At 39.9% G+C, this 25869-nt stretch overlaps 1 protein-coding gene across 4 annotated transcripts in view; it reads right to left on the bottom strand.

Moving 5' to 3' along the window:
- Nucleotides 1–21948, bottom strand: part of LOC123514004 (kynurenine/alpha-aminoadipate aminotransferase, mitochondrial-like) — a 34872-nt gene extending 12924 nt beyond the window's left edge. For 2 of the 4 annotated variants that reach the window (XM_045271544.1, XM_045271547.1), the window contains exons 1-6: nucleotides 21707–21948; nucleotides 14304–14371; nucleotides 14014–14182; nucleotides 13013–13202; nucleotides 11121–11252; nucleotides 8956–9105 (exon numbers count right to left, since the gene is read on the bottom strand). In XM_045271544.1, the coding sequence (XP_045127479.1) occupies nucleotides 8956–9105; nucleotides 11121–11252; nucleotides 13013–13202; nucleotides 14014–14182; nucleotides 14304–14371; nucleotides 21707–21765 (768 nt within the window). In that variant the 5' untranslated portion in view covers nucleotides 21766–21948. Of the gene's footprint in view, nucleotides 1–8955; nucleotides 9106–11120; nucleotides 11253–13012; nucleotides 13203–14013; nucleotides 14183–14303; nucleotides 14372–17959; nucleotides 18011–21487; nucleotides 21573–21706 lie in introns of those variants that run through there. The other 2 variants (XM_045271545.1, XM_045271546.1) reach the window with 2 other exon arrangements.
- Nucleotides 21949–25869: the final 3921 nt, after the last annotated feature.

The following is a 25869-nucleotide window of genomic DNA, read 5'->3' as shown; positions in this document are numbered from 1 at the left end:
TCTTTCCTAATCTTTTCACTATCTCTGTTTATCCTATCTAATTTATGTCTAGCATCTTTCTTCTGGAATACATTTGCTACCTCACCCCCTACACTCCATCCCAACTCCCCTCCAGACATCCACTCAGCACATCCACACCCTTCCTACTCAGATGCACACCATCCCTAGCATACAAATCCTTCGCCCATAGAACCTATCCCATACATCCACAAAGCTGACACCCACATCCTTACACATCCCTTTTGCCCGATCATTCACACCAATGGCTCTAGATAACCATTCCCTGCTAACATACACACGAGGCAAGATTCCTGACACTACACACCTCCTACCACTCTCCCTTATCTTGCCTAACATTTCCCAAAATCTTGCCACTAACTCCTCCGACCCACCTGCTCTGACATCGTTCCCACCTACGTGCAAAACTACTACACCCTCCTCTCCATCCCCCCAACCCTCTTCTGCACCTCCTCACTCACTGCCTTCACACCTGCACCAGGCATACACACGTTCGTCCTCCTATCCCTGTCTTTCCCACAGAAAGTGCTATCTAAATACCTAACCTGAGAGTCACCCACCACACACACCTGAGGTGTGCTAGGCACAACCATCCTCCTCCTCTCCTCTACTCCCTTCTTTCTCCTTTCACTCACCACAACCACTTCATTCACTCCACTCTCACTTTCACTCTCCCCCTCCCCCTCCAACAAACCGAACCTATTTTCACACTCAACAGGTTTAGTCCTATCCTCCCTAACTGCCTCCGCTTTCCTTCCCCTCGCAACCTGCCATCTCTGCCCATCCTGACTATTATCTTTCCCGTCTGGCTCGCCTGCTCCTCTTCCCACTCTGCTCTTCCCAACAGAGGGCCAAGCCACCCTGTCGCCCTCAGAAGGTCCAACCTTCGGCCTAACACTGATCTCCTGCCTAATTTTTTCCACTGCCTCCCCAAGCCTCTTTACCTCCTCCTTCAACTCAAAGATGAGAACTTCGTTCGCACTTTTCCCCTCACTTAGCTTTCTGATTTCCTCTCACAATTCTCGGTGCTCAAGAGAAAGAACTAAATTCTCGCTCTTGAGCCTACACATCATACACTCAGAAAAGTCAACGACCTTCCTGTCATGCCCACACATCTCACACACAACAAACTCTCCCAATCCCATCTCAACACTCTCTTTCACGCACTCAATCACACTCTGATATACCTCAGTAGCTACCGCCATACTAACTTACAATCTGTTAACTCACAAACAAATAAAAATACTTGGTGACTAACCTGGTGGGGGGCCTAAGTGAGGTCAACTAATCCTCTTTCAAGGTCAACTTGACAGTTACAAGCCTAGTCTCCTCGCTCTACCAAAATACTTTTAACTCACAAACACTGATTCTAACCACTATTTCACTCTAATCTAACACTTGCAGTACACACTTTCACTTCACTAACACTCAAAAGCACCACACACAGACACCAAGCACAAACACCACTCGCTAACTATAAAAACCACAGCCAAAAACGGAGCGCACACACAACACGTCCACTCGCCACCGCAGCTACCAACCTTTCTACATTGAATTCGATCTCCCATTTTTTATTCCATTTCCAGATCTTGTTTAAGTCTTCCTGTGGTATTTCACAATCCTCTTTTTGTTTAATGACTTTGCACAGTTTTGCATTGTCCACAAACAGATTTATGTAGCTGTTCACTCCCTCTGGCATGTTGTTTATGTATACGAGAAAAAGTATTGGCGCCAATACTGACCCCTGTGGCACTCCGCTGTCTACTGTTCTCCACTTGGACTTCATATCTTTAACTTTCGTCCTTATATCTCTCCCCTTCAAGTAATTTTTCATCCATCTCAATGTGCTTTCTTTTTAAGCCACCCTTCTCCTCTAACTTCCATAATAATCTTTCATGTGGCACTTTATCAAACGCCTTTTTTAAATCTAAATAAATACGGTCAATCCATCCCTCTCTCTCTTGTACTTTATCAACTATTCTAGAGTAAAAACTCAATTTCTCATTATCCACTTGATCCATTCCGTTAATCAATTTATAAACTTGTATCAGATCCCCTCTCTCTCTTCTGTTCCAGGCTAGGCAGATCCATAGCTTTTAGTCTCTCCTCATATGTCATCCCTTTAAATTCTGGAACCATTCTTGTGGCCATTTTTTGTAGTCTCTCCAATTTCTTTGTGTCCTGCATATTCCAATCTGGGTCTTATTTTAGTACTTATCAATTTCTTCATCATTTCTTTGTCCATGTAGTGAAATGCTAATCCAATATTCCTTAGCAAATTATATGTCCCTCTGAAAATTCTATCAATATGGCTCACCAGTTGAGTGTTTTCTTCCATCATCACTCCCAAGTCCTTTTCCTTTTTTACTTTTTCTAGTTCTACTCCATCTCCCATTTTATAGATTCCCACTGGTCGTCTTTCACTTTATCCCATTTCCATGACATGGCTTTTGTCCACACTGAATTCCATCTCCCATTTTTTACTCCATTTCCAGATCTTGTTTAAGTCTTCCTGCAGTATTTCACAATTCTCTTTTTGTTTTATGACTTTGCACAGTTTCGCATCGTATGCAAACAGATTTATGTAGCTGTTCACTCCCTCTGGCATGTCGTTTATGTATATGAGAAAAAGTATTGGCGCCAATACTGACCCCTGTGGCACTCTGCTGTCTACTGCTCTGCACTTGGACTTCATATCTTTAACTACCATCCTTATTTCTCTCCCCTCAAGTAATTTTCCATCCATCTCAATGTGCTTCCTTTTAAGCCACCCTTCTCCTCTAATTTCCATAGTAATCTTTCATGTGGCACTTTATCAAACGCCTTTTTTAAATCTAAATAAATACAGTCAATCCATCCCTCTCTCTCTCTTGTATTTTATCAACTATTCTAGAGTAGAAACTCAATAAATTTGTTACACACGACCGACCTTTTTTAAAACCAAATTGGCTATTTGATAATAATTTGTTGTCTTCAAGAAACTCAATCCATTGTTTCTTTATTACTCTTTCACACATCTTGCATATTACACTAGTTAGTGATACTGGTCTGTAATTTAGAGGTTCTTCCTTCCTTCCACTCTTATATATGGGAAGCATCTCAGCTCTTTTCCATTCTACTGGTACTGTTCCATTTTCTATTGAGCATTTTATGATGTTGTATATAGGACTTGCTAGTTCTTCCCTACATTCCTTTAACATTCTGCCTGAGACTTCATCTGGTCCCATTGCCTTCTCATCTAATTCCGTCATCAACTCTTTTATTTCAAGCTTGGTTACTTTAATCTCTTTCATATGGACACTCTCTCTATTACCCTGTGGTCTTTCAAATTTGGATTCCTTAGTAAATACCTCCTGAAAATTACTATTTAACAGTTCTGCCATACTTTTTGGGTTTTCCACCATCCCGTCCTCTCCTTTTAACCTTTCTATTGTTTCTTTTTGCCTTATTTTTCCATTTATGAATCTGTAGAACAATTTCAGTTATTCCTTATACTTTTCGACAATGTCCTTTTCATAGTTCCTTTCTTCTTCCTTTCTCACCTTAGCATATTCATTTCTTGCTGTTTTGAAGTTTTCCTTATTTTCTGGATTTCTGTTTCTCCTCCACCTTTTCCATGCTCCATCTCTTTTCTCCTTTGCCCTAGCACACCTTGCATTAAACCAATCTTTCTTTCCTTCTTCTTTAGGTCTATATTTCGGGACATATTCCCTGACTCCTGTTTTGTATATTTCCAAAAATAAGTTATACTTCTCTTGCACCGTCTCTGAGTTTTCCATCTCCTCCCAGTTTACGTTTTTAAAATAGCTCTTGAAGTTCTCAATATCAGCCCTTCTGTAATTTAATCAGTCTCCTTTGTATGATTCGTCTCTATCTTCCTATCCCTCTTCTATGTCCATTTCTAATATTACATGGTCACTCTTTCCCAATGGGCACTTATATCTTATATCATCGTTCATTTGTATATCCCTTGTAAAAACTAGGTCCAATCTCATCGGCTCATCGTTTCCTCTGAATCTTGTGTTTTCCTTTACTCTTTGGACCATCATATTATCTATCATTAGATTCAGGAATCTGTCTCCCCAGGCTTTTTCCCCCATACCACTTTCATAATTTTCCCAGTCCACCTCCTTACAGTTGAAATCTCCTACTAATATCACTTTTCTCATTTCTTTAATGATTCTCGTAAGACTCCTTATTGTGTAATTTATCATGTCTTTATATTCTTGATTGGCCCATGAATTTTTTTTTGGTGGTACATATGTTCCAATGATTGTTAACTCCTTTTTATTAATATGTATCTTAATATACAATATTTCTGATTTTCCTTCCCCAAACTCCACTTGATTTACTGGAAACTCAGACATTCTGGTGTGTGTGTGTGTGTGTGTGTGTGTGTGTGTGTGTGTGTGTGTGTGTGTGTGTGTGTGTGTGTGTGTGTGTGTGTGTGTGTGTGTGTGTGTGTGTGTGTGTATTCACCTAGTTGTAATTTTACAGGGCCTGGGTATCATACTCGTGTGGCCCCGTCTCCATATCTACACACATCCAACTTTCCTTTAAAACTATGCACACTCCTTGCTGACACCACCTCCTCACTCAAACCATTCCACACCTCCACACATCTTTGTGGGAAACTATATTTTTTCACATCCTTCAAGCATATTCCCTTGGCTATCTTTTTACTATGCGATCTTGTAGTTCTACTTAAGTTTTCCTCTCTCAACATCATTTGCTCATTATCCACTTCATCCAGTCCATTCAACAGTTTATAAACCTGTATTAAATCTCCTCTTTCTCTTCTTTGTTCCAAGGTAGGCAAATTCATTTCTTTTAATCTCTCCTCATAGGTCATTTCTGCCAATTCCGGAACCATTTTGTTGCCATTCTCTGCAATCTCTCCAACTTCCTTATATGCTTCTTTTTATAAGGGGACCAAACCACTCCAGCATATTCCAATCTTGGTCTAATTACCATACTAATTAATTTCTTCATCATATCTTTATCCATATAATGGAAGGCTAATCCAATATTTTTATCAAATTATACGTTTCTCCAAACATCTTATCAATATGAGCCTCAAACTGCCCATGGTCTTGTATTATCACTCCCAAATCCTTTTCCTTTTCCACCTTTTTCAACACTACTTCTTCACCCATCTTATATGACCCTCTTGGCCGTCTTCCACTCTTCCCATCTCCATCACATGACTTTTGCTCAGATTAAATTCCATTTGCCACCTCTTGCTCCACTCCCAAATCTTATCCAGGTCTGCCTGTAAAATTTCACAATCTTCTTCACTCTTCACACACCTACACAACTTCGCATCATCCGCAAACAAATTAATATAACTGTTTACTCCCTCTGGCATGTCATTAATATATACCAGGAAAAGTATTGGTGCCAGCACTGAGCCTTGTGGGACTCCACTCTCCACCACCAACCAGTCCGACTTTGCATCCCTTATTACCGTTCTCATCTCCCTCCATCTCAAGTAGTTTTCCATCCACTTTAACACTTTTCCTTTCAGTCCTCCATAAATCTCTACTTTCCATAACAGTCTCTCGTGAGGTACCTTGTCAAAAGCTTTCTTTAAATCCAAATATACACAGTCCATCCATCCCTCTCTCTCTGTATTTTGTCAACCACTCTTGAATAAAAGCTCAGTAGATTTGTTACACATGACCTCCCTTTCCTGAAGCCAAATTGATGATCCGATAATAACTTATGATCCTCCAGGAACCGTATCCAATATTTCTTTATCACCCTCTCACAAATCTTACCGACCACACTTGTTAGAGACACAGGTCTATAGTTAAGAGGCTCTTCCTTACTGCCTCCCTTATAAATGGGCACCACTTCAGCTCTCTTCCACTCTACTGGTACTTCCCTGTTTCTAATGAACACCTTATAATATCATATAATGGATCAATCAATTCTTCTCTACACTCCTTCAATAATTTTCCTGAAACTTCATCTGGTCCCATCGCTTTATCATCTTTAAGTTCCTCCAACATTTTATATAACTCCTTTTTAGGTATCTTAATGTCCTCCATGTGCACATTTCCTTGTACATTCTGTGGCTTTACAAACATTGTTTCTTCAGTAAATACTTGCTGAAACCTATTATTTAGCAATTCCGCTATATTCTTAGGGTCATCTACTATCCCTTGCTCTCCTTTTAATCTTTCAATGGACTCTCTCTTTTAAGTTTACCATTTATGAACCTGTAAAACAATTTTGGATGTTCCTTACTCTTGTCTACAATATCTTTTCAAATTTTCTTTCTTCCTCCTCCTTACCCTCACATACTCATTTCTCGCCACTCTATAATTCTCCTTATTTAGTATATTCCTGCTCTTTTCCATCTTTTCCAAGCCACATCTCTCTTTTCCTTAGCCTTAACACAAGTTGCATTAAACCAATCCTTTCTTCCTTCCTCTCTCGGTTTATACTTTGGTACAAATTTCATAACTCCTTCTTTATAATATTTCATAAAAATCTCATATTTCTTTTGCACTTCTCTGATTTGTAACATCTCCTCCCAATCTAATTTTCTGAAATAATTTTTCAAACTTTCTGTGTCCATCTTTCTATAATTCAATCTACCACTCCTGTATGTCTCGTCCTTCCTTCGCTGTGTTGTTGCTATCTGCATTTCCATAACCACATGATCACTCTTTCCCAAAGGACACTTGTATTGTATATCTCCACATAGGTACACTTCTCTTGTTAACACCAAATCCAGTCTAGCCGGTTCATCATCTCCTCTATATCTAGTATTTTCCTTCACCCTCTGTTCCATCATATTTTCCATCATTAGATTAAGAAATCTCTCTCCCATGCTTCCTCTCCAACACCACTTACTAGATTTTCCCAATCCACCTCCTTACAATTAAAATCTCCTACTAGTATCACCTTTCTTTTTCCAGATAATACACTTTCCAAACTCTGTAAAGTATCCTTGATCATATTGTCGTATTCCTTAATGTCCAAGAATTTGTTTTAGGAGGTACATAGGTCACCATGATTATTAATTCTTTTCCATCACTTTTTATCCTTATGCTTATCACTTCTGCGTTGTTCTTCCCATACCAAACCTTATCCACATTTATTTATTTCTTCGTCATAATCATAACTCCTCCTCCACCTTTACTCTCCCTATCCTTTCTCCATATATTATATTTATTATCCAAATTTATCTTTGTTTTTCATGCAATTTTGTCTCAGTCAAACACACTATATCAGGCTTCTCCACCATCATATAGTCTTGCAATTCCAATCTACTTGACAGTATCCCATCTATATTAGTATACATTACGGTCCACCCACTGCTCCTCTAGGGGTTCCTCCGTATTCCTTCTTTCCACATACCACTTTCTGACTCTCTCCTATAACTCTCCAAAAAAACTTTTCTCTTTCCTCCTCAGACCGCTCATCATTTTTCCTTCTCGCCTCTTCCACCAATTCCTTATATCTTCTCCTCTCTTCCTCATTTCTATTCTTTCTCACAAACACCTCTTTACAACCTTCTATCTCTCTTAACTTTGATGTTCTATATAGGACATCCTCCGCAGATTGTTGTGACTTCAGTACTACTTTAATCGGTCTGCTCACTCCCTCCTTATACGGACCCAGTCTATGGATCTCTTCCACTTCTTCTTGTAGGTCTTTTTTTTCATCATCATTTAGATTTTTGAACAGATCTCTTACCGTTTTCAATTCTTCCTTAATTCTCTTAGGCTTATATGTTATATTTTGTTCTTTCATCCCAAATATTAACACACTCTTCTTCTTTTCTGCTATTTCCCTTATCAATGTTTCCTTATTCTTCATTACATTAACCAGTTCCTTGGACCTTTCTTTTTTGTCTTCCTTCAACTGATCTTTAATTATTTCTTGTAATCCAACCATCTCTGCTTCCCTCGACTCAGTCCATTGTGTTTTCTTCAGTTCCCATTCCCTTTCAAACCTTTCATTCTGCTCACTAATCATTTCCTTAAAGTCATCTTTCTCCTTTACTACTCTATCCATTTTCTCCTCCAACCGTCTCTTGTATTTTTCAACCTCCACCTTCAAATGTGCATTCTCATCCACCAATCGTTTTCATTTTCCTCCAGTCTCTTAACTCTTTCCTTCAAAGCCTTGCGAATTCTCTATCCTGCTCCTCCTCACTCCTCTGAACTTTTAATTCCTTCACTAACTCCTCAAATCTCTTCTCCAACATCACCAATCTACCTTGCAATGTTGCCCCTGTTGAAGCTGGACTCATGCTTTGACTGGCCACTTTCGGCTTTGCTCCCTGGGCCTCATCAACATATTTTGAATTTGGTAATTTATTCCTTACCGGTCTATCCATTTTTTCTTACTTTTCCTGGGAACATGTGGGTGTGTGGTCACTGGGGGCCAGGCCTGGTAGTTACGTGTGTGGTTGGATGCGTTGGCGGCTGCTATGGCTGGCCTTTGTGGGTTCCCGCTCTGTCGTTTGGAGTGTGGAGGTTCTCCCACCTCCGATCACTCCCATGTACACGCCACCAGGCTACGTTCACTCTGTACACTCGTTCACTCGCTCTGGTCGCCCCTCAATAGCAATAACTATTCTCACTCAAGCACATTGCTTAGCGTGTGGAGTGTTAGTTAGATGCCGCTCTTGCGCAGGAGGCACGTCTGTGTGTGTGTGTGTGTGTGTGTGTGTGTGTGTGTGTGTGTGTGTGTGTGTGTGTGTGTGTGTGTGTGTGTGTGTGTGTGTGTGTGTGTGTGTGTGTGTGTGTGTGACATTTAGGAAAATTAGCAATCCTACCCTCATGTGAGTGTGATCCAACAAGATGTCCAAGAATGTCTCTTTAACACAATCTAACATGTAAATCAGTCATGAAAAAATGAAACAAAAGCAAATAACATTAAAAGAGGTGGTTTGCCAATAAACAAACCCATTCTTACCTTCCTATCACCAAACTGTACAAAGTAGTATGGATCATCCTCTAAAATAATGAGATTGTAGTCAGATGCAATTTTGTATATTTCCTGTCGCCTGTCCGCTGGCAAAGACACACCAGTCGGATTGCAGGCATTAGGGTTCACATACAACACCTGCAGGAAAGAAAGCAGTTTCAACACATGTATACAGCACATATTGAAGTAGTGAAGAAATGGAGAGAGAGAGAGAGAGAGAGAGAGAGAGAGAGAGAGAGAGAGAGAGAGAGAGAGAGAGAGAGAGAGAGAGAGAGAGAGAGAGAGAGAGAGAGAGAGAGAGAGAGAGAGAGAGAGAGAGAGAGAGAGAGAACCAACATCATAACTGTGAAAGCAGTAAGAAAATGCATAACTGGAAACTCAGACATTCTGGACACAGCCAAACTAGCTGGGGACTACACATCAATACGTGTCAGTAAACCCACAGTTGTAGACGAAGGATTTATTCTGGACGTTTCGAAGGCCATTGCCTTCATCTTCAGCAGCACAAGGTAGAATGAAAAATACAAGGGAACTGAACCAAGAGAAGGGGGAGGGACAGAGGATAAGAGTAATGTGGCACGGTGTGATTGGCCAACCCCACCTGTGAGCTCCACCCTACTCAAACCCTACCAGGATCTGACCTGTCTTTACCACTAATCCCTAGATCTGGTAGGGATTTAGTCACCAGTGTCCCCATTAATGGATCTAGCTTAAACATGCCTTCATTTAGATTATTATTCTTATGGTTCTGTATACAAACTGATTCTAAAATCTTGCATTTTTTGAAATTGTTACATTTGAATAACATTTGACTGGAATCCCAATCAACTGAGTGGTCATTATCAAAAGCATGGATAAAATTGGCATTATTAGTGTGACAATTCCTTACACTTCTCTTGTGTTCTTTTAACCTCACTTCCAAGGATCTGCCTGTTTCTCCTATATAAACTAAGTTGCAATCTTTACTAGGAATTTTATATACACCTCCTTCAGCTTTAACAATCAAATTATTGTGAAAAAGGATAGATTTGATTGTGGATGTGTACTTAAAAGCTATATTTACATCAAGATCTCTGCTGACTGGCTTAATACTCTCAAGGATTTTAACATACGGTAGACATAAATATGGTTTGGTATTGTCTGGGTGGGAACTAGGAGCAAAATACGTCTTTCTAGCCTTAAGATAACCTTTCTTTATGAACCAATCAGGATACTGTAATTTTTGAAAGATTGACCAAATATTTGAGTTCTCACTGTCTAGGTATTGGGGGTTACAGATTCGTAACACTCTAAGGAACATGGTAGAAATAACAAATGATTTTATGTCATCATTATGGTAGGAGAAATAGTGAATATACATGTCACAATGGGTAGGCTTTCGATACACAGTAAATGTAAGATCATTAACTTGGGTAACCAGAATATCAAGAAATGGGAGTGAATTGTTAGTCTCCCATTCAATTTTGAAAGCTCACCATTTTACCGTTGGTGAGAGAAACAAATTAATTTTTCCCAAATTGGTACCTTCCATTAATTTCAAAATTGAATGGGAGAATAACAATTCACTCCCATTTCTTGATATTCTGGTTATCCAAGTTAATGATCTTACATTTACTGTGTATCAAAAGCCCACTCATTGTGACATGTATAATAATAATTATAATAATAATAATAATCGTAATAATAACAACAACGACAATCACAAAAAAATACTTCTTGGATTCATGGCTGGATTATCAATAAAAGTAAGAATGAATATCACTAAAATAGCATAAAAATTTTTGAAGCATAGTTGATGCTTAGTGTACAGAAGCTAGCATGAGACTGACCTGAAGTGACCATGTGGCGTTGCCAGTAGCATGATGATGATGTCTGAATCTTAGGGCAAATGTATGAATGACAAGTAGAATTTTACATGAACAAGTTGGATGAATGACAAGCTGTACAATTAGTGAGGTGAATGAATGGCAGGGTTTCACTTTAGTTATGTTTCTTGCACATACAAGGTCTTGGCACCTGTTTAGTTATGAAAATGATGAGACAGAACTTTATCTGTAACACTTGTCTAAAAGTTGCCCTTTTCAAAGAGGTTTACAGCTCTTCAAGCTACATTAATGTGTAAATCTGTTTTATAAGTGAAATGCATAACTCACCTTGGGAACATCTTTCTCTGCATCCTGCACTTCCTCTGGCTTCCATTTTGAAAGTGCTGCTTTCAAGGCTTCAGGACACATGCCATTTTGATCCCCACATACTGGCAAATACTGTGGCTTGTATGGGTTCAGCTGTTGGAATGGACAGTATGTTATTGAATAATAATCAATCCTTTGGACTGAGAATTCAAACTTTTATGCCTGATAATGTAAATGTACTTACAGTAATTGAACAATATCAATCTACATTCCTGGCAATAAGCCATTTTATGTTGATAACCATTCTTTCTTTTTCCCTTGATTTAGTTGTCTCATTATTTTATTTACAGTTGGTGTTTTATCAACTTCAACTTTTATTAATTTTGCATACTATTAAACCATATTCATAAAGATTGGTACTAAACTGCATTATGCTCTGCATCCAAAACTTTATAACAAACTATCATCATACCAATGAACCTTTTTTTTTTTTTTTTTTATACCATGTGGGCTTTTCACGGGAATTTATGGGCTAAAGGGGATACTTTTTAGGGTACCTCCTATCTTAAAGCCCACCCGCTAGGAAACCGTTGTCCCGAGTGAGGAAGCCCAACCTACACTCAGACCATGGACAGGATTCGAACCTGTGCGCTTGGAGACCTCTAGGATCCCAAAGCACGCATGGTTCCACTGTACCACTGTACCATCTTGCACTTAATTTACAGAGGAAAGTGACAAAGCATAACCAAGATAGGAGTAAACAAGGAAACATGTCATTTCTTACTCTTTCAAAAAAAGTGCTATTCTTAAATAACAGTTTTCATTGATAATCCTATTCACCCATTATAAGTTAATTTACTTAATCAAATAGTTAGTAATGCATAGCACTTATAGACAGAATCTAAAATGCTATTTGAAAGCCCTTTGGGAGGGGATAAGACCTGGCCTCACTGCACATCAAGGTCGGAAAGAATTGTCATACTATAATATTCAACGCATGGCTTATAAAAAAAAAATTTTCCCCCTAGTTTTCTTAGTTTCCTTCATACCCTTAGCCATTCACTCCCAATCTCATATTCTACAGTTGTTTTTGCTCTTGTTCACAATCCTATCTTATTCATTATACAGATATAGAAGCTGATCCATATGTTGAATCATCTTTTCTTCAGTGTGTGTGTGTGTGTGTGTGTGTGTGTGTGTGTGTGTGTGTGTGTGTGTGTGTGTGTGTGTGTGTGTGTGTGTGTGTGTGTGTGTATAATTCACTTCGGTCATCTGCTGGTCACCCAGCCAGTCTTCCCCATTACGGAGTGAGCTCAGAGCTCATAGACCGATCTTCGAGTAGGACTCAGACCACATCAACACACAACAAGGGAAAGCGAGGCCACAACCCCTCGAGTTACATCCCGTACCTATTTACTGCTAGGTGAACAGGGGCCACACATTAAGAGGCTTGCCCATTTGCCTCGCCGCTTACCGGGACTCGACCCCGGCCCTCTCGATTGTGAGTCGAGCATGCTAACCACTACACTATACGGTGTGTGTGTGTGTGTGTGTGTGTGTGTGTGTGTGTGTGTGTGTGTGTGTGTGTGTGTGTGTGTGAATAAATAGCCAAACTTACATGCCAAGCTAATCTATCAGATCTCATTGTATGTGTAAAACAAGCTGACATCCTCCTGACAGGAACACCTTGTAAGAACATAGATAAATAAGAAAATCATCTCAAATTATTTTCCACTGCATGTTATGATACTCATGGAGCACAGTGGTAAAATGCTTCTAAACTAATAATCCAGTGTAGCCAGACCACTGGAGATCTACCACAAATGCATCTTTAAGATATCTTCAATCCCAAACAGTAATGATTTGTTATTTTGAAAGACATACAACAAAAGGTCAGACTGGTTTGTCCTTACTATTGATAGGGTGCCAGTGTAACAAGGTTCCTGAGTGACAATGTAGTCTGCTGGAGATATCATCATTTCCAAGGCTTTGCACAATCCATCTTGGCTACCAGCTGTAACAATCAGATCCATTTCAGCCCATCGTGGTGGCGAGTGAAGCTGTTGAGTGAGGGTCTTGAGTTGCTTGACCAGTGGTGGATAACTGAAGATCAATTTTTATGCAATCACGGTCTTTGTCCTCTTAGCATAAGTAGATTTGTGTCTGACATTTTACCTATTTCATCTTTTCTTTTCATATGTGGCTTTCAAATCAAGTGTTATCGAAAGCAACCAAAGGGTGCATATTCAAAACACAGAAAGTAATACACAGGCCTATAAAATTTCATCCAGTATTCCAAAAACCTTGAAGCAAAGGATATTTTTCATTGTTGTCAGCATACCAAAGGTCTTAAATTGTACCAAACAAGACTGCAATGTTCAGAGCTCAACACTTTGCTATATTACTATATAAATCATCATTGGATTATAGAGTTGAAAAGGTTAAGAATTGTAAGTTTCATTACCTTTTAGTAAGACATCTGTGAATAAAATTAGTTCAGATTCACAACCTATGAGAACAAGGCTGTTTGGTATTTGTTACATTCCTACAGCACATTTCATCAATCATGAAGAGAGAGAGAGAGAGAGAGAGAGAGAGAGAGAGAGAGAGAGAGAGAGAGAGAGAGAGAGAGAGAGAGAGAGAGAGAGAGAGAGAGAGAGAGAGAGAGAGAGAGAGAGAGAGAGAGAGAGAGAGAGAGAGAGAGAGAGAGAGAGAGAGAGAGAGAGAGAGAGAGAGAGTGGAGGGGGAAGAAAAACAACACACTACAAAACTACAATGCACATCTACATCCCCCACACACACACTCACAATCAAGGATAGTAACAGTATCCCAGAGATGTAAATCCTAAGTTACAAAAGAGTACCTAAAGGCACCATTCCTTCAGTCAATGAGCTTGTTGCATCATTAACTTACCCTGGAGTTGGGCTATATTGAAGGCAGTCCATCATCAGCTTTGGATGGATGGTGAGGGCACGGCCATCCTTTAGGGTGATGGAGCCAGCTTGGAAGGGGAACATCTGTGCATTGGGAAGACCTCCAGCCATAAACACCAGTTCAGGGGAAGCTTGTACCAACAGATTTGCTGTAACATTCACCACAAGTGTCATTTGAAGAGTACTATTCATGCTTTAAATCTTTCAAGTGCTTTTTCAACTCATAACTGTTCAAAAAGGAGGACCAATATCCTTGATCACTAAACTTACTCATTTCTCTTATGAGAGACGGCTGGCGGTTCCTTGACACCTGAGTTAAAAATCTTGAGTACTTCATCCTGAAATACAAAATCTTTCACTGAAGATTACTGTACATACATCTTTTTTATGTAGAAGAGAGGGCCAGCCAAAAGCTAGATAAAAAAAAAAAAAAAAAAAAAGCTCACTTGGGTGCTGGTTCTCTAGCAGAAAGAAAAGCATTAGCCAAAATTAAGGAGCAAATGTCTTGATACCTCTTCCTTGAAAGAAGACAAGCCGTTGGAAGGTGGAAATACAAAAACAGGTAGGGAATTCCAGAGTTTATCAGTGAAAGGTATGAATGACTGAGAGTACTGGTTAACTCTTGCATTAGAGAGTTGGACAGAATAGGAATGAAAGAAGAAAACCTTGTGTAGCAAGGCCCCAGGAGAAGGGGAGGCATGCAGTTAGCAAGATCAGTAGAACAGTTACCATGAAAATAGCGATAAAAGATAGAAAGGGATGCAACATTTCGGCGGTGAGAAAGAGGCTGAAGACAGTCAAACCCCCCCAAACGTGCGAAGAGCACTCCATGCAGGGGCAGATAAAACCCTTGTACAGAGTAAGTAGTTGGAGGGGCGAGAAAAACTGGTGAAGATGCCTCAGAATGCCTAACTTCACAGAAGCTGTTTTGGCAAGATGGTCAAGTGTCATTGAAGAAGGGGGGATAGTTGTCTGTAAGGTTGTGCCAAGTTGACAGATGGAGGAATTGAGTTCTTGAGGCATTGAAAACTACTAAGTTTTCTCTGGCCCAATCAGAAATCTTAGAAAGATCAGAACTCAGGCGTTCTGTTGCGTCCCTGCCTGATCTGTTGACCTCCTGAAGGGTTGGTCGTCTCTCAAAAGGACGTGGAAAGATGTAGGGTGGTATCATCAACGTAGAAGTGGATAGGGCAAGAAGTTTGGTTAAGGTCATTAATGAATAATAGAAAGAGAGTGGGTGATAGGACAGAATCCTGAGGAACACCACTGTTAATAGATTTAGAAGAGCAGTGGCCATCTACCACAGCTGCAATAGAACCTACAGCTGCAATAGAATGGTCGGAAAGGAAACTTGAGATTAAGTTGGAGAGAGAAGGATAGAAACCATAGGAGGGCAGTTTTGAAATCAAAGCTTTGTGCCAGACTCTATCAAAAGCTTTTGATATGTCTAATGCAACAGTCAAAGTTTCACCAAAATATTTAAAAGAGAATGACCAAGACTCAGTAAGGAAAGCCAGATCACCACCAGTAGAGCGACCTTGACAAAAGCCCTACTGGCGATCAAATAGAAGATTGTGAAGTGATAGATGTTTAAAAATCTTCCTATTGAGGACTGATTCAAAAACTTTAGACAAGCAAGAGATTAAAGCTATAGGGTGGTAGTTTGAGGGATTAGAACGGTCAACCTTTTAAGGAACAGGCTGAATGTATCCCCTGTAGCCCAAAAACTCCTTTGAAATGCCCACATGGAGAGAGAGAGAGAGAGAGAGAGAGAGAGAGAGAGAGAGAGAGAGAGAGAGAGAGAGAGAGAGAGAGAGAGAGAGAGAGAGAGAGAGAGAGAGAGAAAATACCAGCAAGAAGAAAAGGAAGTTGATAGACAAAGTTGAAAGAGTTTGGCCAGGCAAGGTGCAAGCATGGAAGCACAACTTTTGGGAACAATAGAAGGGACCCCCATCAGGTCCATAAGCCTTTCAAGGGTTTAGGCCAGCGAGGGCATGGAAAATATCATTACAAAGAATTTTAATTGAAGACATGAAATAGTCAGAGGGGGGAGGAAAGGGAAGGACAAGCCCAGAATCATCCAAGGTGGAGCTGTTAGTATAGGTTTGAGAGAAAAGTTCAGCTTTAGAAACAGAAGAGATGGCAGTGGTGCCATCAGGAAATAAAGGAAGGAAAGATGAAGAAATGAAGTTATTGGAGATATATTTGGGTAGATGCCTGAAGTCACAAGGGGAGTTTGAGTATGAACAATTTTGACATTTTCTATTTATGAAGGAATGTTTGGCAAGTTGAAGAACAGACTTGGGATGATTCTGGGCAGAAATATAAAGTGCATGAGATGCAAGAGATGGAAGGCTCAAATACCTTTCGTGGGCAACCTCTCTATAACGTATAGTATGAGAACAGGCTGTCTTAAACCAAGGTTTAGGTTGAGAAAAAGAATGAGGAATGTACGCCTCCATGCCAGACACTATCACCTCTGTTATGCGTTCAGCACAACAAGATGGGTCTCTGACACAGGTACAGTAATCATTCCAGAGAAAGTCAGCATAATACCTCCTCAAGAGGCAAAATGCCAGAGGCACCTCCATTTTGGGGGATCCTGAGGAGGGATTGGAGAAATAGGACAAGATACAGAAATGAGATTGTGATTGGAGGAGCCCAATGGAGATGAAAGGGTGACAGCATAAGCAGAAGGATTAGAGGTGAGGAAGAGATCAAGAATGTTGGGTGTCTCCAAGATGGTCAGGAATACGAGCAGGGTATTTGCACCAGTTGCTTTAGGTCATGGAGGATAGCAAAGTTGAAGGTTAGTTCACCAGGATGGTCAGTGAAGGGAGACGAAAGCCAAAGCTGGTGGTGAACATTGAAATCTCAAAGAATGGAAATCTCTGCAAAAGGGTAGCGGGACAGAATGTCCTCCACTTTGGAAGTTAAATAGTTAAAGAATTTACTTTAATCAGAGGAGTTAAGGGAGAGATAGATAGCACAGATGAATTTAGTTAGAGAGTGACTGTTGAGTCGAAACCAGATGGTGGAAAACTCGGAAGATTCGAGAGAGTGGGCACGAGAGCAAGTTAAGTCGTTGCGCACATAGACACAACATCCAGCTTTGGAACGAAAATGAGAATAGAGAAAGTAGGAGGGAACAGAGAACGGGCTACTGTCACTTGCCTCCGACAGCTGTGTTTCAGTGAGGAAAAGAAGATGAGGTTAAGCAGAGGAGAGGTGGTGTTCCAGATTGAAAATTAGATCTAAGACTGCAAATGTTGCAGAAGTTAATATAGAAAAAGTTGAGGGAGGTGTCAAGACATTTGGGGTCGTTATCAAGAGTGGAGTTTCACCTGGGGACATTTCTGGTCCCCAGAAGGGGACTGCGAGGCTGGGTTTGGAGTCACCATTTTATAATTTTGAATTTGAAGTGAAGGGTGTATGTGTGGTGAGTGCATATAATTTTGTGTGAAGGAGAGTTGTCTTAATAGGGCAGGCTGTGACTGCCCCCTTGAGTTGTGAAAAACAAAGGGAGATGATCAACGAGATCACAACTAGCTTTAATGGAAGGTTCACAGCACCCCAGGAACTAGTGCTATTAGACCTCATTAGGAGTAAATTATCATTTCGGTAGGTTTTTACTACCTCCTCCTCAAATCATTTTCTAAAGTGAGATAACCTCACTCTTGCTTAGTAATTATTAAATAACTCAATTAGTGAAATACTCTGCTTTAATTTTTAATAGGTAGCTAAGTAAAGAAATACACAGACTATATCATAGTCAATGCCACAACCTTTAAAACTAATGGCAACATGAGCATTAATTTCCAGCCTTTTTCCAAAAATTGAAAAAAAGAAAATACATAATAATATAAAGGTAAAATAAACAAAAATATATGAAACCACTATAGCTACCAGTGCAATTTAGATTAGACCTTTATATGCAGATGCCAGACAGTCAATGGATCAAATGGTTCACACTGAAAAGCAGGATCAATCAGGAGTGGACATCACACTGATCCAATTCCTTCAGTAGGAAGACGGATGGCAAATTTGAATCAGTCTTGCAAGATGTCCCAGTGCAACAGTTGCTCCATTAAGCATTTCTAGGGTGTTACAAAATTCAAAGAAAAATCAAGAATTTTTTTACATTTATACCAGAGCATGCCATCCTGTAAAGTGTCCTTGATGCAAATGACTAAATGAAGACACAGTAAAAACAGAATGGGAAGTTTTCAGAACTAATCCACCAGATGTAACTGCTGCTACATGTCCCCTGCTGACATGAGCTAAATTATTGTTGTATTAAATCCCAGGTGCATACAGATGCATGGAATATTGATTATTATGTTACTGTTGACATTCTGTATCTACTTTTAAATATCCTGTATGGATGATTTTGGGAGAAGTTAGTCAAAACAAATATTCTTTTGTAATTATCTTGTAATACTGCTACCAATATCTTAAATATGACATATTACAAGTCTAAAGTCTATTGATTTGGACAATGAAAAAGGTAAAAACTTTGACTGTACTATATAGTATGACCAAGCTTACTCAATAACATCATGATATATGTGTCTAGTTATTTTCGTGGGGACTTTAGCTTTGCTTTCATCAAGATCAATAAGCAGCAAAACAATCAAGCAAAAGTAAGCATATCACTGGACAGCTGCAGAGTGAGAAGAGAGAAATATGTGAAGCTTTCCTCCTCTTCATGGCATTGTGGCATGGTCATTACAGTAGGAATTAACTATTTGTCCCACAATGTGTTTGTCAAGTTAAACAGGTGGGCAGCCCAGGTTGGGTTAGACAGCAACTCTCTCACCAGGATACTCGAGTTGCCTATTCTTAATTAGAATTGTTGTTTCCATTAACTAGCATGTTGAGCTATGTGGTTGGACTTTTAAGTGACACAGACATGTTGTTTTCATGTTTACTGTCAACTTGATTAATATACTTCCAATCAAGGGTGTACTCTTTTGGAAATGTGGATATGACCAAATAAGCCTCAATGCCAATTCACAAGAAAATCAACTAATATACATTTGTTTATGAATAAGGTTTGATTTTGACTGTGTCACTACTTAAGAATTATGTAGAAAAATATATCATATTGACTTGTTGCATCTCTGTGACAGTGAAGGGGACGTGTATTGTGCTGCCACCTGGTAACAACCACTAGTTCTGAAAATTCTCTATTAAGGTAGCATTTAAGGTTTTGATTAATTTGGCAGAAAAGGTCAAGAATGGCACCTCCTTTCTAATCATTGAAACAACCATGCAAGGTGATAGAGTACTTACTATACAATATGTCTGTGATGTTTTTAATGTGGGGACGGCTTTTGTAAGGCCATAATAATTAAATGAATATTCCGGTGCCTGCAGAAAATAAGTTCACAATGATTTGGTTGGTTGTTACAGTTTCGTACAATAAACTCTAGATGATTTGTTGTTCTTACTATTTCCAACATTTTCAGTAAGTACACAACCTGCCGCAAATGAATAATAACGCTGCAATAGGTCCGGGAATGTGCGGTGTTCGTCGAGTTTTCTCTAAGTCCAGCAAGCTGCGGCGAGCCACTGAGCTCCATCACACTCGGAAATGAGCTCTACACTGACCTGCATTTGTTTAGAGCTGGGGTTTGTGGGTAACTGCTGAATAGGATTCTTATTGTGTCCATAGTTCTTTTATCCAATGACGTGCCACCACCTCTTTAACACCACGAGCTGCACCAATGGGAATTTGCCATAGGTATTTGTAGGCGGGGCATAGCTGGGCAGACAGGTGCACAGAGACATTTGTGTGTGTAGTTCAGCCATGGCCACCATTGACATTAGTTGTAAAGATTGCGAATATGATTACTGGGAAATCATCACTCCTGCTGTCCCCGTGGACGACAGTGAACTTAACGACTATCGAGAAGAGGATGTCCCACAGCCAGGACCTTCAACCTTTCGGTAAGGTATTGTGAGGAGGGGTATTGGTAGAGATAGGGCATATTGTGTGAAGTTATAAGAGAACCAGTGGGGCGGAAAAAGCATCCCCAAAACTAGGATACGGTAGTTTAGGTTAGTGGTCTACAGGGGGGCGCAGCCTACCCCGGCTAGGATACGTTAGGTTAGGTTAGTGTCCTATAGGGGAGTGCGGGGGGGGGCACAGCCCCCCTGGCTAGAATACGTTAGGTTAGTGTCCTAGAGGGAGGGGTGCAGGGGGGAATAGCCATCCCCGGCTAGAAAAACGCAAGGGCAGGTTTATGTTAGGGTTAGGTTACTATCCTAGAGGGTTATTATGTTAGGATATAATAATTTCAGCAAAAATTATCTATTAATTTTTACATTTTCCAAATTTTTCCTTAAAAGATGGTTGTTTTTGTTCTTAGATTTTTCTCGGATCACCATATCTCGCCTCTTTTGGCTCCCCCCTAAAACCCCATGATTCCTCACAGTCCCCGGAGCTTGCTGGAGCAGATTGGGGAGGGGTGGGATGGAGGAAAAGGGGAAGGTCCTATTCTGTACTTTTACTGGTTTGGCTTGGTTAGATTTAGTCAGTTTAGGTTTAGTTTGTTTGTTGGGTTATAATGAGTTTGTTTTAGTTATGTTTGTATACTTCAACGTAACAACACTTAGTTCATTGCTCCGTGGTTTTTACCCTTTTATAGGTGTTGTTTGAATTATCATAATTACCTATACTCATAGCTACCATCTGCAGGAAAAGTAGAAAAGTCTAAAAAAATGAATTTAACAGTAGCACAACAACTTGAATTGATAATAAAAATTCATAAATGTAAAACTCGTGTGTGAGGAATATGGTGTAAAATGATAGTTTCAAAAATTTGTAATACAATTGTTGATATTGGCCATTCCAAATATGAATCTGCTTCATCAGATCAACATTCCCTCTCTTAGCCCACCGTACATAGTGTATTTGCCTATGTATGCATATTTTCTTATTTGCAAAGACAAAATAAACCATGTTTTTCTGCAATATATTGTTGGATTTTTACAAATTAGTAATCAATTTTTGTCATGAAATACATGTCCCTTATGGTGGAATGAGTGGTGGACAAAATGAAGAGTAATCTGCAAAAAACATTGACAAGAGTATTAAGAAACATCTAGTTATATCCGAAACAAAACTGTATTGTCCGTCTGTTTGTTGTGAAGTCTTTTCCTTCGGTAGTCATCCATCTTAATCCATACAACTGCAAAATCAAAGCTACGAATCTCTTGTTACGGCATGGATGATGTTCGATTAACAATTGCCACAAGACATCACCACTGAAAGTTCAAGCTTTGCTTCACCGGCGCTTAGTAACTGCTACCTACTTTAGTACTTCGGGCTTACTACGCCTGAGTCACACCGACAAGACCCCATACAGTTACCCTGGCACAGACATTCGTTCCTACATATAGAGAAACGCTGATCTCGCACAGCACCTAGAAACTATACTGCTACAGACCTTTGCCAGTCTGACAAACTCCATAGACAACTCGTAACACTGCTCCAGCAGTCCTGACGTGAAGGACATGGACCCTGCTTATCAGGTCATAGGGAACGAAGTAAACAGAGAAACAAGCAGTTCTCACAAAGCTCTTTTATCACACATGTAGTGTTTATCAGCAGTTTGATACGCAAATGTAATAGGTTTCCTGTGTTGATAAAGTGACAAGCTCCTTACGTGACATGTGCTGTGAAGAAGGTAGAACCACAGGTACAGGCGGGCGCTGGCTGGCACATTTGCCAGCAGCCCGACTTCCCGTGCCAATACAGCTGGCAGTCAGTCACTTAACTGGGACTAGGGTGTGGGCCTGTGGGGCCCGGGTTGGGCCTGGGAAGAACAGTTGAGTACGTAAAGTTGCCGCTACAGCTATTTTTGTTAATTCAAGGGACAATATCCTCGCTACACTGAACTCAGAGCAGCTAAGGATTCTCAACCTTTTTCTCGTTATGAATCCCTTGAATTATAAGGCCATCTATCTACCCGAACCCCCTTGTAATCTGACATCGAACAGAAGGTTAATTTAGTGACTGCACTAACTCAATATGCAATGATATATACTGCAAAGGATATTATTAGATCAGCTATTAAAGTACCTGGAATGTTAGTATAAATCTCGTGATTAACACTAACTCAATAGGCAATGCATGGTATCTCAAAAGATATTAGATCAGCCATTAAAGTAGCTACCCATGTATGGAATGTTAATCTAAATCTAGTGGCTAACACTAACTCAATATGCAATGGTACGGCAAAGAATATTATTAGATCAACCCCTAGAGGTTTGTGAACCCCAGGTTGAGAACCCTGACTTACAGACTGCAAAGATTGTATGCTCACTCATTTCACATGTGTAGCTTATTGGTTCTCTAAAAATTGGTAGCCTTTAGATTTTGTCAATAGCTCCCTCGGAATTAATGGAAATCAGGATTATTTTCTAAATAGCTATACATACTTGAAGCAAATTTTGAATGATTACGATTGGCGGCACATTTATAATTGTTATAGGTGCTAATAAGATCTATTTTTTACTGTTTTAAGTCGTACTACACACCATGCGCCAGAGAAATATGTTATGGTAGAAACAGATAATGACTCAGTATTTCAAATTATAACTGCAGTCATCTTCATACATTACATGTAGCCTATAGTTATTAAACTCAGTATAGGTACATACTGTATATGTCGATAGGTTTGACAACATTACATGTTTTGCTGGGGTTTTATGACAGCAGGAGAAAATTCATGGTTTCGGCAGAAATCATGGTAACTCTGCCTGTAACTGTTTAAATATACATTGCAGTTGTTTATTTGTGGAACTGTTACTCGTCGTATTGTAATGTAACTGCTAATGATAGACAAACAGAATTTAATCTCTGATCATATATGAACAAAAAAACATTGCAAAAATAAACTGATAATATAACTTATTATGAAACCACCAGAAGAGGACTTATGGTGCCAGTTACACACACACACACACACACACACACATACAGAGTTACACACACTCTCTCTCTCTCTCTCTCTCTCTCTCTCTCTCTCTCTCTCTCTCTCTCTCTCTCTCTCTCTCTCTCTATCTATATATATGTGTGTGTGTGTACCATTATCGCTATGGGGCACAATATATATATATATATATATATATATATATATATATATATATATATATATATATATATATATATATATATATATTGTGCACCATAGCGATAATGGTACACACACACACACACACACACACACACACACATATATATATATATATATATATATATATATATATATATATATATATATATATATATATATATATATATATATATATATACATGTATATATTGTGCACCATAGCGATAATGGTACACACACACACACACACACACACACACACACACACACACACACACACACATATATATATATATATATATATATATATATATATATATATATATATATATATATATAGAGAGAGAGAGAGAGAGAGAGAGAGAGAGAGAGAGAGAGAGAGAGAGAGTGTGTGTGTGTAACTGGCCCCATAAGTCCTCTTCTGATGGTTTCATAATAAGTTATATTATCAGTTTATTTTTGCAATGTTTTTTCTTCATATATGATCAGAGATTTCTGTTTGTCTATCATTAGCAGTTACATTACAATATGACGACTAACAGTTCCAAAAATAAACAACTGCAATGTATATTTAAACAGTTACAGGCATATATAAATAAATAAATATATATATATATATATATATATATATATATATATATATATATATATATATATATATATATATCGTAAGTATAAGGTAACAACGTGGTTTCTATGCAATTTTACCTTAATCATTTTTTTGAAATCCTTCAGGTCTAATGCCGCTTGTGTCCGATCTCTTGAGAGAGGCAGCTGGTGAATATTACGAACGGCTGTACGGCTCATTTCCTTCTGTCTTCGGCTTCACTCTGTGCATATGGCATAAATTAACCTCTTAGCGCCAAACGTTCCACTCTCTTTTGCAGCATTTCTCACAGTGTACAGGAACACACTGCCATCGCTTCGGACTCTTCCTTCGGCTTCGGCTGGTTCCAAGACGCGCCATCGCCGTCATCCCGCAGCCGCTGCGCTGCTTCTCCGCCACTAATCTTTATCCCTCCCATTCCCCAACGGGACCACATAGTCCACCATAATGCCTGTCGTTACTCCACACATCGTTTGCTGACCAACAGCACTGCGACAATTTCCTTCCTAAAGATCGTCTGCCGCAGTCTTTAGGTACAGTGAAGTGACACGTCCCTCACCCTCTACTTTCATGCCGAGGACAGAGGTGGCGGCGGCAGGGGAACAGTGATGATTCATCGCTTCTCTGCTTTTCGGCTAATATCAGAGTATAAAGTGCAGTAATTCAGTGGGACTGGGTCTGGTATGGTAACGGCTGGTGATGGCCCCGGTCCCCCAGCCTAGTACTGCCCCTGACCAGTGTCAGTCTGTGCACAGGACTCGGATGCTAGCACGACCGACCTATAGTGGCCTCTTCCCGCTGGTCCATCATCCATGGCTGACGGGGCGATGACAATCGGCCTGACTCCAACGAAAGTGTCCTCCGCCCAGAGTTGTAGCGGACGGCTGCTCATATCTGGCGAGGAGTGCTTGGAGCAATCATACAAGCGATCCCCCAATTACCGCATCTCCAGTATCTCCAGCAGAAGGACCCTTCCCGTAGAGTGTGTTGCGTGCGGCGGATGTGCACCGCAGAAGCCGCTGGCCGCATCCTGCTGGTTAGCATTGACTCTAAACTCAGTACATGTGCCAGCATCTCTTGCAAGTTGGCCGTACGTGTTTGTTTCACGTGGATCGTCAGCTGTATGTCTCCCAGGCCATCAATAAATGGATTCCTCAGGAGGACGCCTAGCAACTGTCCTGGCGTAACCGGGCTATCATCCAAAGCGACTCGCCTCGTCCTCACATCTTCCCAAAGGAAGCCTACTCTGTAGCTACACTTAGCCTTTATGCTGATTGCCGAGTCGTTCGAAGGCCGCTGTTATATCGGCATATAACAGCCACTCTCATTCCATCCTAATCTTCTCCCAGTCCATCTCAGCCTCTCTCAGTCCATCCAAATCTCTCCCTGCAGTGCATCCAGCCAATCTCAGTCCATCTCAGTCACCACTAATCCATCCCAACATGTCTGTATTTCTATGCCAATGTTAAGTGTGAGGTGGTTGTCAGGTGTAATAGCAGTGTCGTGAGCAAGATAGTTTGGGGAGTCGGGTCCTATGTATGGTAGTGTTCTGTTATGAAACGATTGGTGTATCTGTGTCTGCCAGTAGTGTTGATAATGCCATTATGGTTCGGTTCACTCTCTGACACAAACAAACACAAAAAGTGAAGGTCGTTCAACTTGAAACTTTCGTAGTATAATCAAATGATCGTAAGTTTACCTTCTATGGTGTTATTTTTTGACGTAAAGATATCTGGCTATCTGCTTCTACATGGAAATAACATTTTGGCCTTATTTTTGTTCTCTCGTAAATATTTTTGTAGCTTGAAAGTCAAAATTACCATAACTTTGTGACCTTTTTACTGCCGTGTCTTCGTTCTGTTTTGGTAATGGTAAGATAAAAAAAAAACGAGCAGGACAGCAAAAGGGTTGAATTGTTACGGAAATTTGAATTACCTTCTGAAAAAGTTCTGACAATATCCACTAGAGTCTGCTATCAGTAATTGAAAGGAAACGTTACAAGGCAATCCATTTTCTATTTTACATTTGTCACTAGAATAACTAGAAATATCCTCGAAAACCTCAACAATATCCACTAGAGTTTGTTTGTGATATTTGACGTAGG

This window comes from Portunus trituberculatus, chromosome 37 (genome assembly GCF_017591435.1).
Source record: "Portunus trituberculatus isolate SZX2019 chromosome 37, ASM1759143v1, whole genome shotgun sequence".
Lineage (NCBI taxonomy): Eukaryota > Metazoa > Arthropoda > Malacostraca > Decapoda > Portunidae > Portunus > Portunus trituberculatus.
The sequence above is the reverse complement of the archived record's forward strand: the minus strand, read 5'-3'. Positions and strand labels throughout refer to the sequence as shown.